The 15,609-nt window shown below is 44.5% G+C and overlaps 1 protein-coding gene across 3 annotated transcripts in view; it reads left to right on the top strand.

Moving 5' to 3' along the window:
* Positions 1–15,609, top strand: part of Sv2b (synaptic vesicle glycoprotein 2B) — a 168,652-nt gene that overhangs the window by 129,746 nt on the left and 23,297 nt on the right. For all 3 annotated transcript variants that reach the window (XM_055623267.1, XM_055623266.1, XM_055623268.1), the window contains exons 5-8: positions 4,710–4,843; positions 6,054–6,143; positions 12,384–12,494; positions 13,262–13,350. In XM_055623267.1, the coding sequence (XP_055479242.1) occupies positions 4,710–4,843; positions 6,054–6,143; positions 12,384–12,494; positions 13,262–13,350 (424 nt within the window). The remainder of the gene's footprint in view (positions 1–4,709; positions 4,844–6,053; positions 6,144–12,383; positions 12,495–13,261; positions 13,351–15,609) is intronic.

Genomic DNA, 15,609 nt, shown 5'->3' with positions numbered 1-15,609 from the left:
TATCTATCTATCTATCTATCTATCTATCTATCTATCTATCTATCTATAATTTATTTAACTTATGCCACCATTCTTTATAAAAGATGACTTCCTCTGTTAACTGATCCAAATGTGTTAGCACTACAGAACATAGTAAACTTATTGAAAAACATTTTCGGTGAGGACAAATCTGAATAAAAACAAGCAAATATTCATTCTGAATAAATCTGAGTAAAGTCTGAGTGAAATTACTGGTATGGGGCATGCCACTCCATCTTTGCCTCCATGGCTCTTTCACGAAACAGGAGAAAGAAGTGAAAAGAATTCACCGTGGTCTCCCTGCCAGAGTACAGTGCTTCCCAGGGTGCAAACAGTGTTGAGAGCATTTTCCAGGTGAGCTTAGTACAGGAGCTAGCTTTCCTCCTAGAAGCAGCGGCCATTCTAGCCTCTCTGTTTACAGACTACGTGTACAAAAGAAGCCTGTCCTCAACTCGGACAGCAAGCCTCCCCTCAAGCAGTCCCCATATACTGGATGATATAAGTCCTGGTTGGGTTAGAAGTACTTCCTTTCCCACCCATGGAATTGCAGGGGGTCAATCTCATCCATGTTACATATCTCCAGCACAGTGGGGAAAGTGGGAAAGGAAGGGAAGGAATGGATGCTGTAAGAGGAGAGGTGAGTCACAGGAATCATTACAATCTGCATTAATTTATAAATCTTAGCGTGTGCCCCCCCCCCACACACACACGAATGCCTGGCTTCTTTTTTGGTTTTGTTTCTTTAAGAGAGGCTTTCATGTTGTGGCCCTGTTGGCCTTGAACTTGTAGCAGTCTTCCTGCTTCCTGCTGGGATTACAGGCATGTACTTAAAGATCTAGTTTCCAAGACGTCATTAAAAAAAAATTGAGGTAGGGAGCAAATAAGACCAAATGAGGGACCATGTAAAGGGACCACATGGTTGCTGTCTGGTCACTGCTGGCTTGTGACCTAAACATTTTACCCTAAATGGATAGGAACTTTTATTCGTATGCCGGTACGAAATCTGGGACTTTAATACTCTAATTTAGAAGTAGAGGTTTAATCAAAGCTCTAGCTTGGAAGAAAACCATTCTACACATGGTTTGGTAGAATCAGAGCACAACAAGAGAGCAATTATTTACTTTAAGCATCATTTTACCAGGACCAGATGTTTGATGCACAATGAAAAGACATTTGATGGCATTTCCCAATATGTTCGAGACATCTGTCCTCTAACAAACGCGAAGGGTGACTCTAGAAGGAGACTGAAGCTTTCATATGCACAGCTTGTGTAACCCATTTAGCTGCTTTTGAAAGAATGGATGATGGGAGTCTTGGCTCCAGAAATTTGGGCAACTGATTCACTGAGGGAAAAAAAAAAAAAAAAACAACCTCATTATCTTTTTCTGTTGTTGTTTTGTTTTGTTTTTGAGAACTGATGGGGACAGCCCAGCGAAAACTAAAAACAAATGGGTATATGATGGAAGACCGACTCCCGTTGTAGTCAGCCCCACCAGATGTTGCGGAATGCCTGACAGAGAAAAGTAGGGCAAGCTGAAAGATCAGCCAGCAGAACAATCCATGCCTCTGAATTAATATTGTTCCAAATATTTGGAGGCAGTTCACCATTTAATTTTATTCAATTTAAGACCCCAAAGATGTGCCTAATGAACTCAATAAATGCAAATGACTGATTTCACCAGAAAAAAAAAAAACACAGAAGCATGAGGGAATAATGGATGTTAGCTATTTCACACATAGTATCATAACGAAAAAATCTTTCTGATGCAGGCTACTTTACTAAATATGCCAACACCAGTCTTTCTTTCCTGGTCATCCATTTGAGTTTGCCTCCCTTGGAAGTTTTGATCAACTTTGCTTCTTATGATGCCAGAACTGTGTTTGGACCTGAGCCAAGGATGTGTACATATTGCTATCGTTTTATCTGTCCTTGACTCCCAGGAGGAAGTAAAGGCTTTTTAATTAATATTACAAAGAACAAACCAACCCCAGTGAGATAAGGCAAGACCAGCTGTGGAAAAAGAGGTTTGATGCTGTTGGAGTAAACTGGATCAGGCATGAGTGCCCTCACCTCAGCCAAATGTGCCTATGGGGCCACATCTCACCACCTGCTCTGCTATTATCCCTCAGCTGTGCATCCAGTAGGAAGTGTATATAGGCACAGAGGATGTGGGTTAGAACTCTACTGTGGAAATACAAGTTGAACCATGATGGGGTGTCATAGAAAATTCAAGATGTAAGCTTCCCACCACCGGAGCCAGCCATAAAGTGTTTTTCTCTTTTTAAATTAAAGAACTAGAACTTTTGTACCCAAGTAGTTTACTATCTTCTCAACATTCTGAGTGAGTGTATTTATTTCTTAGGCTTTATCATTAAAACACTGATTGGGCTGTTTTCAGATAAGCCCTGAGAGGTATTGTAACCTCAGCCTTTGCTTTTCAAAAGTAATCCATTGATTTTATCCAGCAACTCTTACACTGACTAAACGCCATGTAGTTATTTCTGAAAACATCCGGTCTTGAAGCAGGTGAGTCATTCTTGGTTGTCAGGAACAGGCATGCATAGCAGGCTTGCAGGGGACCATTACCTGAATTCTGTAGCTGGGAACACCCATGAAGATCATGACATGGTCAGGATTTGAACTCTGACTTATGCAACTACAGTGTGTTGCTGTTCGTTACAAGAAGGGAGTTGTCTCCTGATGAGGGCATTAAAAGTTAATGCTTGGGTAAACTAGCACAGCCACCATGGGAATCACAGCAGAAGACTCTCCAACCTCCCCCACCCCCACAAAAAACTAAGAACAGATAAAACTAGGGCTCTCCTATGATTCAGTTATACCATTCCTAGATGTATATCCAAAGGGATCTAAGTCAGCATTTTGTAGGGGTAGGTAAACATCTGTGTTTACCATAGCCTGATTATAGTAGCTAAGATATGGAACAAGCCTGTATGTCTGACAGCAGATAATGGATAAAGCAAATGTGGTCTAGATATAGAATGAAGACCTATTCAGCCATGAAGAACAGAACTATGTCATTTGAAAAAAAAAAAAAAAAACAGAGTTGGAGATTCTCATAAGTAAAGTAAGCCAGACTCAGAAAGAGAAATATTGCATACTTTCTTCATATTTACAGCCTAGATTTAACTATGTGTGTATGCCTTGGAAGTAGAAGGGCACAATGTGGGAAGACGAAAGAGGGAGTACGCGGCACGATAATGGGCTGTGAATATAGATGGAGTACATGCTACACTTGAATGAAAATGTGATGAAACCCTTCATGCAATTAGTCTACACTAATGAAGTCCCAACAATGCCTTCTGACAAAGAATTTAGCAGCGCTTTGCACAACAGCAGCTGATGGGACCTGGTCACCTCCCCTTTCAGTGGTGGTGAGATTCATTTGAAGGGAGAGGAATGGCTGCTTATGAAAACATATGGAGTGATGTCTGGAGGTGTGGTGTTTTTCAAAGTGTGGCTATGAAGTCTGCTCACTGGACTCACTTGGAGATGGTTTTGTCCTTTGACCCGGGTAAGAAGGAACCCCGACCCCTGAGCTCCTGTAAGGCCTGCTCTAGGCTGATGCCAGGAACGTCTCCAGAATTTCCCAGATTCCTTCCAACCAGATGATGCTCTGGGCACGCAATCCCACGAAATGTCTGTGATTAAGGCAAGAACATCCCCTCTTCTGCATGGCAGTCTTGGGTGTCTCTACCATTTGGCATGGTGCCTCTGTCTTGCTCAGTAGAGAAGACCATGCAGTGAAAGTGCCCTGTAGGCCATTGTTTGTGGAGGTATGCCAGTAGAGCACCTTCAGTTAAACAGTTTCTTCACTAACATTAAACGTCCATACGGAGCTCAGGGTGTAGCCTCATTCGTGTTGGTCCAGCAGGTACAAAGCCCTGATTTATCTCCAGCACCATATAAACTGGGTATGGCGGTACATGCCTGTAATCCCAGTGTGTGAGTGGCAGAGGCAGAAGGATCAGAAGCTCATGGTTAGGGCTGGAGAGATGGCTTAGTGGTTAAGAGCAATTACTGGTCTTGTAGATGACCAGGGTTTAATTCCCAGCACCCACACGGTGTCATCCGTAATTCCAGTTCCAGGGTGTCTCATACCCTCTTCTGACCTTCTTATGTGGCAGGCATTCCTGTGATGCACAGACAAACACACAGGCAAAAGCTCATGCACATAAAATAAAAACAAATAAATATTTTAGATAAAGATGTTCACAGTGACCCCTGACTAACTACATAGTGAGTTCGAGGCCAAGTTGTGTACATGAGACCCTGGGGTGGAAGAGATAAAAGGCAAATATAAGACACAGAATTCTTTTTCTTTTAGACAAAGTCTCATCATGACTTACAGTAATTGTCCTGAATCAGTCACCTGAATATTGAGATTATAAGCATGACTGGGAATGTTTTTCTATTCATAAATTTCTATAAGGCTCTGTAAATGCCAGTCAGGCCCAGGGCTCACGGTTTGTCAAATTGCAGACTTTCCAGGTCAAATCCCAAACTCATAACTGAGAAGCATTTCGGGGCAACCAGGGAATCTGCATTTATTTTTTATTTTTTATTTTTTTAGCAGCATCTCCCAAAAGGCTGGAGTGTCCTTGAGCTTGAGAGCTGGCTCCTCCATTTTGTCTGCAGTGGTTAAGTCTGACACACCTTCTTCTCCTTACAGGCTGGGGCTTCAGCATGGGGACCAATTACCACTTCCACAGCTGGAGAGTGTTTGTCATCGTCTGTGCTCTGCCCTGCACCGTGTCCATGGTGGCACTGAAGTTCATGCCGGAAAGCCCCAGGTTCCTGCTGGAGGTGAGTCTTTACCAGGCACAGGAGTCCTGGCCTTGTTCACCCAGTCCCTGGCTGCGTGTTCTCTCCTCATTGCTTGCTGCATGCTTTCCCTGGATGACCTTGCCTATCATTAAACCTGGCTCTCTTCCTTTTGGTGATGGGGGGGTCACAAATTGGAGCTCATGGTGCAATGGGCAGGGACCTTCCCTCAGGCTTGGAGAGTGCTGAGGGACAGATCCTGGCTTGCTTCGGTGCGCTACCTCCTCACAGAGGTCCCAAATAGGAGACCCTTCCCATGGTCATGCTGTTTTTCTGTGTGGCCACAGTAAGCTCTTGTCACTGTCCCAGGGCCTCCAGGACTCTTAGCTGTACAGGGCCTCTATCCACTGGAAAGCGGCTGATGATCTCAGGAGCTTTCAACTCTGGGGGCTCTTGTGCCTGCAGTGCTCTAGCAGCGGGTGACCAGGTCTCAGTCTCACACAGCCTTCGTCCACAGATCAGCCTCATCATTGGCTGCTGCAATGGTGATCCATGCCGACTTCTCTTGTGCATCCTGCTTTGTAGTCGCGTATGGCAGGCAGTTTTTAACCCGGGTCGTTGCAGGCTGCATCCTTTGTCTATGCATTCCTTGTGGATGTCCTAACAAAGCACCGGAGGGTGATGTCAGTAAATTTGTCTCACAGTTTCATGAAGCACAAAATGAAGGTACCAGCAGGCCTGCCCCCCGAAACCTGCAGCCAAGGAGCTATCCCTATTCTTCACAAGAACACCAGCAGGCATACTGGGTTGGGGAGCCACCCCACTCCAGGAAGAACTGACGTTAACTAATCTCATCTGCAGCAACCTTCTTTCTGAATAAGGCCACATTCTGCAGTGTAGGACCGGTGTGGGGGTGGTACTTTGGGTGTCACACATGAAACATTACTTTTTTTTTTTTTTCTTTTTGCTTTGTCTCATTAGTGAGGAGCACGGCTCCTTCTCTATGATCTACTCACTTTCACACCGAGAGTAGTCACTCACCGTGATAGCACATGGCATTTACCGCTTGAAGTTGCAACCTAATTGGCTTGTCAGTGCAGGCTAGGGACTTGCTGTGGGCTATTATAGGTCTCACCTGTGGCTAACGGGTCCACACCTGATCCTTCAGACCCAGCACACTGGACCCAGCACCCAATGAAAAGGAGGCACATGCAGCCATGAACTTTCATGTCTCTATTTCTGGATTTTCCAGATGGGCAAACATGATGAAGCCTGGATGATTCTCAAGCAAGTCCACGACACCAACATGAGGGCTAAGGGGACCCCTGAGAAGGTGTTCACGGTGAGTGTACTAGCCTGTACCAGCAAGGCACTTTGCTACTGTGTGTGTGTGTGTGTGTGTGTGTGTGTGTGTGTGTGTGTGTGTAGGTGCAGGCATACCAAAGCATGTATGTGAAAGTCAGAGGATAACTCTCCGGAGTCAGTTCTCTTCTGCCACCTTGTGGGATCCAAGCAGCAAATTCAGGCCATCAGGCTGTATGCAACTACTTCTACCCACAGACTCATTTTACCCATCTTGCCCTAGCTAGCTTTATTTTTTCTGTTATAATTTTCTAATAATGTTACCTACCCACCAAAGTGGAAGGCTCGGGAGATGCTTCAGCCAGTAGAGTGCTGGCTGTACAAACATGAGGATCCAAGTTTGCTCTCCAGAGCCCATGGTACGGAAACACACACACACACACACACACACACACACACACACACACACACACAATAGATCATCAAGAGAGAGAGAAAAAAAAAACCTTTGGGGTTGGAAGATGAGTCAGTGTTAAAAGACCTCCCTGTTCTTGCGGAGGACCTAGGTTTGGTTTCCAGCCCCCACGTCATGGCTCACTGTAACTTCAGTATAGGTTCAGTATAGGGGGGTCTGATTCTCTCTTCTGGTTTTTCTGTGCACCAGGCATGCTTGTGGTGCACAGAGACCCCTGCAGACAAACCCCAGCGCTCCCCCCCCAAAAAAAAGTAAAAATGAGTGAATTAAAAATAAAGAAGAGACTGGCCATATTCCAGTGAACATAAGTACTCATGAAGATTTGTGTACTGTATTAGTGGCGTGTGCTAGCATTTCGGATGCTGCCTCATGCATCCACAGAATTGTTTCTTCCCATTAGCCCCTCAAACCTTCGTTTTAATGAACAATACCGTCATTTTAATGAAAGTCAGCACTCGGAACATTAACACCATTTTCAACGTTTCCCTAATGTCAGAGGTTCGTTCACACTGTTTTATTGCCTTGTGATGAATCTTCTCATCCATGTTGCTCTTGTCCCTTCATATTCTGTAGAAATACAATTACTGGCTCAAATTGTATTGTTTTTTTTATTACTTATTTTATTTTCTGAGATTGTAATATAATCATATTTCCCTCCTTTCTTTCCCTCCCCTTCAAACCCTCTCATATACCTACTGTCTTTCAAACTCTCAGCTTCTTTCTTAGTTAATTATTATTACATACATATATCCATATACGTATATATTTCTAAATGCTTAAAAATAAACTTGAGGTGAATTCCCAAGTTACGTCTTATTAGAGTTATGTCACTGCTCAAAAACCATAAGTAGCAGGCTACCCATTTCTCTCCACCCTATCAGTGCTGGGTATTAGTCTGGATTAAAGAACTAGGAAGTGGCAATTTCCGTGAAGATACTCCTTTGGCAGAGCGGTCTGTGCTCCCGCTTGCCACACTTCATAACCAAACACAAGCATTTACAACATCCTTTCAGACCCGTTCAAATCCATTTCTCCCGAGAAGCCTCCCCAGATGAACTCCCACCTAACTCCCATCCCCTAACTTTTCTCCTTGCTAGCCTGCCACTTAACTAACGCCCTGGATTCTCAGGTGGGATTGGATGTTGGGATTTGAGTTTCCTCGTGGGAAAAGGCAGATAACGCATCTGGGGAGACAGTTATTGAAGAGATTAAACAAAGCACCCGAAACAGTGCCTGCCTTGGAGCATTACGAAATATTAACAGTTATGAAAAATGTCATGGTGTATATTTTGCATAAACTAGCTCATTACGGTCTTTATAGAAAAGTGCTTAATGGCATGCTTGCCCAGTTCTAATGCTCCTAAAATATTTGCAATAATAGACATTTTCCTTTACTTTTACTTTTCTAAATTATTTTAAAATATTTATAAACATGTCTACTGTATATATTTGCAACATCCCCATCCTCCTGACACACCCCTTCTCTCTTCCCCTTCCGTTACTTCTGTTTGTTCCCTTAGATACTTTCATGTGTACTTTTATAGGACCAATACTTTCAATACGTTCAAATTTATCATGAAGAAAGAACCACAGAAACACTCCAAATGAAGATGTTAAGGGTCAATGGCCCTCTTGGTCTTCTAGGCCCGTAACACTCTCTCTCCCTGTGGCCTGTGGTGGGCTACTTTACAGAAGTCAGGCATTAGGACAGACTCCCTGCTCACGGCCATCATTCCTGCAGCCCTCCTCCCTGCCCAGCCCAAGCTGCCAGTTCTTCCTGGGCGATGTTTCTATAGCCGCCTCTCTTCCTTCAGTCTCTGACTCCATCTCAGCCACAATGGCTTTTGAGCCATGTCAACCTGGCATGGGGCACATGTCCAGATGCCCACCCACCACCTGCAGCAAGCATTTGTGAATTTGGTGGTGTTACCTAAAAGTTAACGACAGAGGAAATTAGATGAGAATATATAGCTTTGCCCTTCCTTTCCCTCCTCCTCCTCACCATGCCCTGAATGCTGCAAAACATGAAAACTTCCCTGGCTCATGCATGGTAGGCTGTTGAGTTTTGAAGTCTCAGTGTGTTTCCAGGGTTTTCTGTATAGTTCCTAAATTTTATTAAACAGATTTATCACAACTATGGACTTTCTTTAAGAGGTGTCATGATAGAAAGTTTCTCTCCACACCATTTTGTGTGTGTGTGTGTGTGTGTGTGTGTGTGTGTGTGTGTGTGTACATGAGTGCGTGCATGTGCTCTTGCGTTCTTCCTTCTCAGGGACTATACTTTCTGAGTTCTCAGCTTACATGTCATTACCTTTCACATCGAAGCCTCTCCCAGGGCAACTGGACTGTGACTTCTCTAAGGAATACCTCTGGAAACCTGGCTTGGCTGTGAGACTAGCTATCCTTTGTAGAAAAGTGACCCCACACTCTCAGTTGGCAAAGCGCAAAAAGATAGGCACCAGCACATTGCAATTTTACTTTTATCTGAACAGAAAGTGATTTTTCCAGTCTGTAGCTCCAGCCCTGACGTGGTCCAGGGAGTTCAGGGGAAAGCTTTTCCGGGGTGAAGTTGGGGTGGCAGCAACTTTGTATTCTCCTTCTAGGAAGTTTGAGATGATATAACCAACAAGCAACCCAACTCCTAAAGGCAAAAGCTAAGCTGTTTACTTCTGGACTTGATTTCTTCACGCCAGGGATGGAGCACACTAGGAAGAAAGCCCGTGGAGATCAGAATGCCCAGGGCTCTCAGATATGGAATCTGTCTTACCCCAACATGTATGCCACTTCCTAGACCTTGGGGCCTCACAAGCTTTTAGTGCTTTTTTTTTTTTTTAAACCTAATAGGAAAGGGGAACTAAAAGGTTATAGGTTCAGTGTTCCAAACTGACTTATTGATCATGAGCTATGCTGAAGTGGATAACTGGATTGTCCAGGAAAGGTGGGATGGGAGTGTGGTGGAAGGGAGAAAGGAAGAAGATGGAGGGAAGAAAAACAGAGAGGGCAGAAAGAAGAGGATGGGGGTGAAAGCAAGCAAAGAAGGAAAGGGGGAAAGGAGAGAGTGGAGAGTGGAAGGTAAAGAAGGAAAGGAGAAACGAGGGGGAGGAGGGAAAGTGAAGGGGGAAAGGGAAGAGAGGAAAGAGGAACAGAAAGCTGACCATTCAGAGGCAGCGGGCTGACCCTGGATAGCAGTAGGGGGTGCATACTCTACTCTGCCCACCTGGACAGCCACCAGCTACTTCCTGTGTGACCCCGGCTCAGTAAAGCACTCATAAATGTGCTCAGCAGCCCAAGCAAAAGAGCAGGTCAGCTCTGAAGCTGGCTGAGTGCCCATCTCACAATTGACCTCTGAGCTGCAGGCTTTTGCAGCTTTGATATGTGCCTCCCACACGCCTGGACAGCCACAGCCAGAAGCTTTGCCCACAGAGAAACCCTGGAGGGTCAAGGACTTGGAGCATTCTGCTAAGAACTTGTGTTCTGCAGGGTAAACAGGAACACAGGCCATATGCTGTTCTCTGGTGGCACCAGAGAAAATGTTCTAATTAATTGTAAATTAGAGCAGTTGTGCTGGAAATCAACACACCCACTCCCCAAAGCCCGAGAACGAGAACAGGGTGTTATTTCCCTCAAAGAGCAAAGCAAAGAAGATTTACACCACAGTGGCTACTTGGGTGATTTGAAGTGTGCGTTATAAGGGGCTTTTTTTTTTTTTTTTTAAGATTTTTTCCCTTTTTTTTTTTTTACACTTTATTCACTTTGTATCCCCCCATAAGCCCCTCCCTCCTCCCCTCCCGATCCCACCCTCCCTCCCCCTTCTTCATGCATGCCCCTCCCCACGTCCACTGATAGGGGAGGTCCTCCTCTCCTTCCTTCTGATCTTAGTCTATCAGATCACATCCGGAGTGGCTGCTTTGTCATCTTCTGTGGCCTGGTAATGCTGCTCTCCCCTGGGGGGGGGGGGTGATCAAAGAGCAGGCCTATCAGATTATGTCAGAGGCAGTCCCTCTTCCCATTACTATGGAACCCACTTAGACACTAAACTGCCATGGATTACATCTGCCCAGGGGTTCTAGGTTATCTCCATGCCTGGTACTTGGTTGGAGTATGGGTCTCTGGGAAGACCTCTGTGTTCAAATCTTCTGGTTCTGTTGCTCTCCTTATGGGGTTCCTGTCCTCTCCATAACCTATTTCCCACTTCTTACATAAGATTCCATGCACTCTGCCCAACAGTTGGCCATAAGTCTCAGCGTCTGCTTTGATAGTCTACAGGGCAGAGCCTTTCAGAGGCCCTCTGTGGCAGGTTCCTAGGTTGTTTCCTGCTTTCTTCGTCTTCTAATGTCCATCCTCTTTTCGGGATGGGGATTGAGCGTTTTAGTCAGGGTCCTCTCTCTTGATTAGCTTCTTTAGATGTACAGATTTTATGTTTATCCTATAAGTCTATATGAGTGAGTATATACCGTGTGTGTCTTTCTGCTTCTGGGGCAGCTCACTCAGGATGATCCTTTCCAGGTCCCACCATTTACCTGCAAATTTCATGATTTCCTTATTTTTCATTGCAGAGTAATACTCCATTGTGTAGATGTACCACTATTTCTGCATCCATTCTTCAGTTGAGGAGCATCTGGGCTGTTTCCAGCTTCTGGCTATTACAAATAAGGCTGCTACAAACATGGTTGAGCAAATGTCCTTATTGTGTACTTGAGCCTCTTTTGGATATATGCCTAGGGCTTTTGAATTGGCTGTGTCGTCCTTCCTCTTTGGCCTCCTTTAGCAGTAGCTGGTGCTGTGATGTCCATGGGCTCAGAGGATTTGAAGCCCGGCTCCATCTATGTTCTGTCGAGCCCTACTGCAGAGCTCTCTGTTGCAGTTTTCCCCTTCACGGGCCAACTCCAGACAAAAGAGCATTTTTCACAGGCTGTACAGCTGCTCCACATACAGATGTGACTGTCAGCAGCTGCAGCTGGGAGGCTCAGGGTACAGACGTGCCAGCAGGCTGTTGGGTAGGCACCTGGCCATCCTGAAGGTTCTCCAGCACCATCTGTGTTTTTCCTTCATGTCTTACATTCTCAGCTCATTGGCTGAAGAAAGAGATGGGTCTATTTTATACATATTTAAACACTGTGTTAGAGGACAGATAGAAACTGCCTCTGAGTTTTCTTGAGCACACCCTTCTTCTGGTCCTATGAACTTGGGAAGAGCGTCTGCGTTGTGGACTAAAAGAGTTTGTGTGCTCAGGAGTCTGGCTTAGCACTGACTAGGTCTACGACTCAACGATTAGTTTAAAATTCAGATTGACTTGAAAGTTTCTGTTATGGTGAGTTTGTTCATATTAGACTTTCCATGTTTTTATAGTTTGAGGGGAACACAGACCTATACCACTTTACCTGACTCCAGAACTCTCACTTATACAAAGAAAAAAATCCCACAAAAAAACAAAACAACAACAACGTCTTAAGTAGCAATGCCCCGGCCTCATACTGTTGCCTGATGTTTATACCCACTAAGTATAGACGTGTGAATTTTAAGGCAATATCAGATTATAGACACGGTGATGCGCATTTCTCAATGGCTTCATTTACTGAAAAAGGTATACTTTACTTTGCTTGTGGTCAGACATATTCACAAGGAACAGTTCACTGAGAGCTATCATGCAAATCTTTGATTAAAACAATAATGAGAGAACTGTCAAACACTTTTTAAATTCTAGGCAATTCAATAAGGTCAGTCACATAAAAGTAAATACCTAAAAGAAAAAAAAAATAAAGATAAATGGGTATTGACATATTCAAATCCATCTTTGCTTTCCAGGTTTCTCACATCAAAACTCCCAAGCAGATGGATGAATTCATCGAGATCCAGAGTTCAACAGGAACTTGGTACCAGCGCTGGCTGGTCAGGTTTATGACCGTTTTCAAACAGGTACGAATCTGTGAACACAGTTTTGGAGGGGAGGCTGGCTCCATGGAGTCTGTTATTTCGGTGAGTGAAGAATAAAGACCACACAAGCATCCTTAAACTAAGACAGCATGATGGGCAGAAGCCGCCTCGGGGAAGGTTCTGCTCCGTGCGGGGCACCTCTAAGCTTGCCCTGTGTCTAGAGATGTGAGTGCTGTAAACCGTTATGCCTTCTCCTGCTGTTCCTTCTCAAGGCCAGGGTTCTGACACTTTAGTAAGCATCCTTCTCTCCAGCCACTTCTCTTTAATCCATAGGAAGGAAGATACGATGAAAATCGGTGACTCTGGGATTTTAATTGACTTTGGGAAGGACTTATAAAGGCTGACTCCATTTCCGCAGGAGTCTTTCAGGCAAGGATCAAGCCAGCTGCTGAGCACTGACGTAGCCAGCTAGCTTCTACTGAGACCAATGGGTTCATGCTCTATGGTCAATAAACATTTGAAGTGTCACCCTGCTCAAAGGGTGGGAGTGGTGTAGAACTGAACAGCTTGGAACCCCAGTCTGATGTGCTTTTGATTACATTTACCAAAATTCCATGTTCCCAGGGGGAATAATACTACAGGGCGGTTGATGTTCCAGGCTGGTTGGGGCTTCTTCCTCGGAGAGGGGACGGGATACGCACTTCTCTGATGTCCTAGGAAATCTATCAGAAAATCTGAGAAATATGTTCTCTGTGTCACCCAGTCACCTGTCTCTTCCTTTAACTGTTCTTCTCTGGTGTGGGTCTTAGGTATGGGATAACGCCTTGTACTGTGTGATGGGGCCCTACAGAATGAATACCCTGATTCTGGCTGTGGTCTGGTTCACCATGGCTTTAAGGTAAGTTCTAGCTCACATCAGCCCCTCAGCAGCCTAGTTTATGGACTGAGGATTATAATTTGGTCTAATGCACAGTTTGCCTCAGAGTGAACGCTTTGGACCACAAGTAATGAACAACACAGTCTAGTGGTTTTTGTGAACAGAAACCTCTTACCCCAATGGGAATCCTTAGAGCAGTCAGGAGGAGGAGGCCCCACCTCAGGCAAGTCTTTCAGTGATTGCCAAGTGCCTGCAGGCTTCCTGTGGACAAAACAACTATCCAAAGGAAGAATATGCTGGCTCTTCTGAGCTCTCTCCTTCACCTACCTTGAGGGGTAGCTGACAGATAGAAAGTGGGTTTGCTTGAGGTGTACAATGTAATTTTTCAGTATGGGTAAGTTTTGTTCAATGATCAAGCTAACGAACAAAGTGCATCACAGCATTTTTCTCCTCCTCCCCCTCTTCCCTCAATACCAAAGATTCCTCTTCCCCTTGGCAGAGTTCATGTATGTACTGATTGTTGGTGGTGAACTGGTCACTACTGTTAGCTATAACTGTTAATTACCAATCTTCTTCTTTTTAAACCGATGGCCATTTTCTCAGAGGGCCCTGAGCCAACATTCCCCTTTGTTCCAGTGGCCAGATGCAGTCTCCTTTCTTGTTACTGCCTTAGGAAGTGAGACTGGCCTGTGATTTTTTGACTCACTTGGATTTTACCCTCAAGCTGAAGATGCCTGTACTTTCCTGAAGGCTGATACCTGGATAGAATAAACTTTCAGCACTTATCATACTGTGCCCAACAATAAAGAAACAGAGCAAAACGACGACTCCAGAGCTGGGTCTGGCCTTAAACTGCAGGCTGGTACCCCAGGCATTCCTTAGCTTCAGTCAGTGTCACCTTGTTTCCTAGGTGGGTTTTGGGGGGCATGAACAACACTCAGAGGCAGTTCAGCTGCATAGGAAACATTTAGAACACAGGTGATCAATTAGCAAGATTGCGAACTTAAATCTGTGAAACTGCTTTGTTCTACAGCCCAGGTGTAGGCAACTTCAGAAGTCAGCTCAAGACTTCTCAAGATCAAGTTCTCAGCACAAAGGAGATTTAATTGCCCAGAGGTACAAAGAGCAGGGATAAGGAACAAAGACAGGAGATAGAAGAGGGACAAGCGGAAGGGAACAAAGGAGAGCTGAGAAAGGGGGGCAAGGGAGAGGGGAAGGGTTATTTGTCTAGGTGGGGTGGGCAGGACAAAGGACTGTCTTTGAATAGAGAGGAGGCAGACATGGCCCAGAGGCAAATGGCAATTTATAAAGGTAAAGGGGAAACCTCATGGTAGAATGAGGTGTTTACTCTTAACTGGACATTATTAGGTGAGCCAGAGGGGGCCTTTGATTGCTGGACTTCAATACTTTGATAGCTGGACCTTGGTAGGCAGCCTCAGGAGGAGGAGGAGTTGTCCAAATAAGGCAATAGACCTAAGGGGGCTAGCTTTAGGAATGTAATCTAATGGTTTTTAGCAAGGGAATACAGAGAAGGATCAGAGCTGCCGGAGCCATGTTTGCCAGGCCAGACTGGCTAGAGTCCTTTCACCCTCAAACAACCTGTTCACCCCTGAAAAGCAAGAGGACTCTAGTGATCCCTTTGTGGGGTAAATATGGGCAAATCTAATATTATCCAGTACCTGGATGGAAAGGACGGAAATCAGTCTTTCCTACCCAAACAGGTTGATTATAGAGGAAGCTTGACTCTGCTACTTTCAAATTGTTCAGTTCCAATATCACAGAAGCCAAATGCAGTGGGCCTCCAGTATATAATTAATCCAGTGGGTTTTTTCCTTCTTTTTTCTTTTTTTTTTCTTTTACAAATGTAAGCACATATATACAGATGCACGTAGATGTTTCCAAATGTTTATGTATATATGTAGATGCTTCTTAAGTTGTATGTGCATATACAACTTAAGATGTTTCCTGAGGTCTGTGTACATATGTAGATGCTTTCCAAGATCTATGCATATATGTACTGTTTCCCAAGGTCTATTTATATTTGCAGATGTTTCTTTCTGTTTTTCTTATTTAAAGGAAAAATTTTGTATTTGCTTGCTATATTCAATTATACATTCTGAATATCTATTCTTTGCTATATTCAATTATACATTCTGAACATCTATTCACACTAATCAACTAAGGTTTTTGTTTGCTTTCTTCCTTCCCTTCCTCCCTCCCTGCCTCCTTTTTGTCCTTCCTTCCTTCCTTCCTTCCTTCCTTCCTTCCTTCCTTCCTTCC

This window comes from Psammomys obesus, unplaced genomic scaffold (genome assembly GCF_907164565.1).
Source record: "Psammomys obesus unplaced genomic scaffold, mPsaObe1.curated_primary_1811, whole genome shotgun sequence".
NCBI classification, from domain to species: domain Eukaryota; kingdom Metazoa; phylum Chordata; class Mammalia; order Rodentia; family Muridae; genus Psammomys; species Psammomys obesus.
The sequence above is the reverse complement of the archived record's forward strand: the minus strand, read 5'-3'. Positions and strand labels throughout refer to the sequence as shown.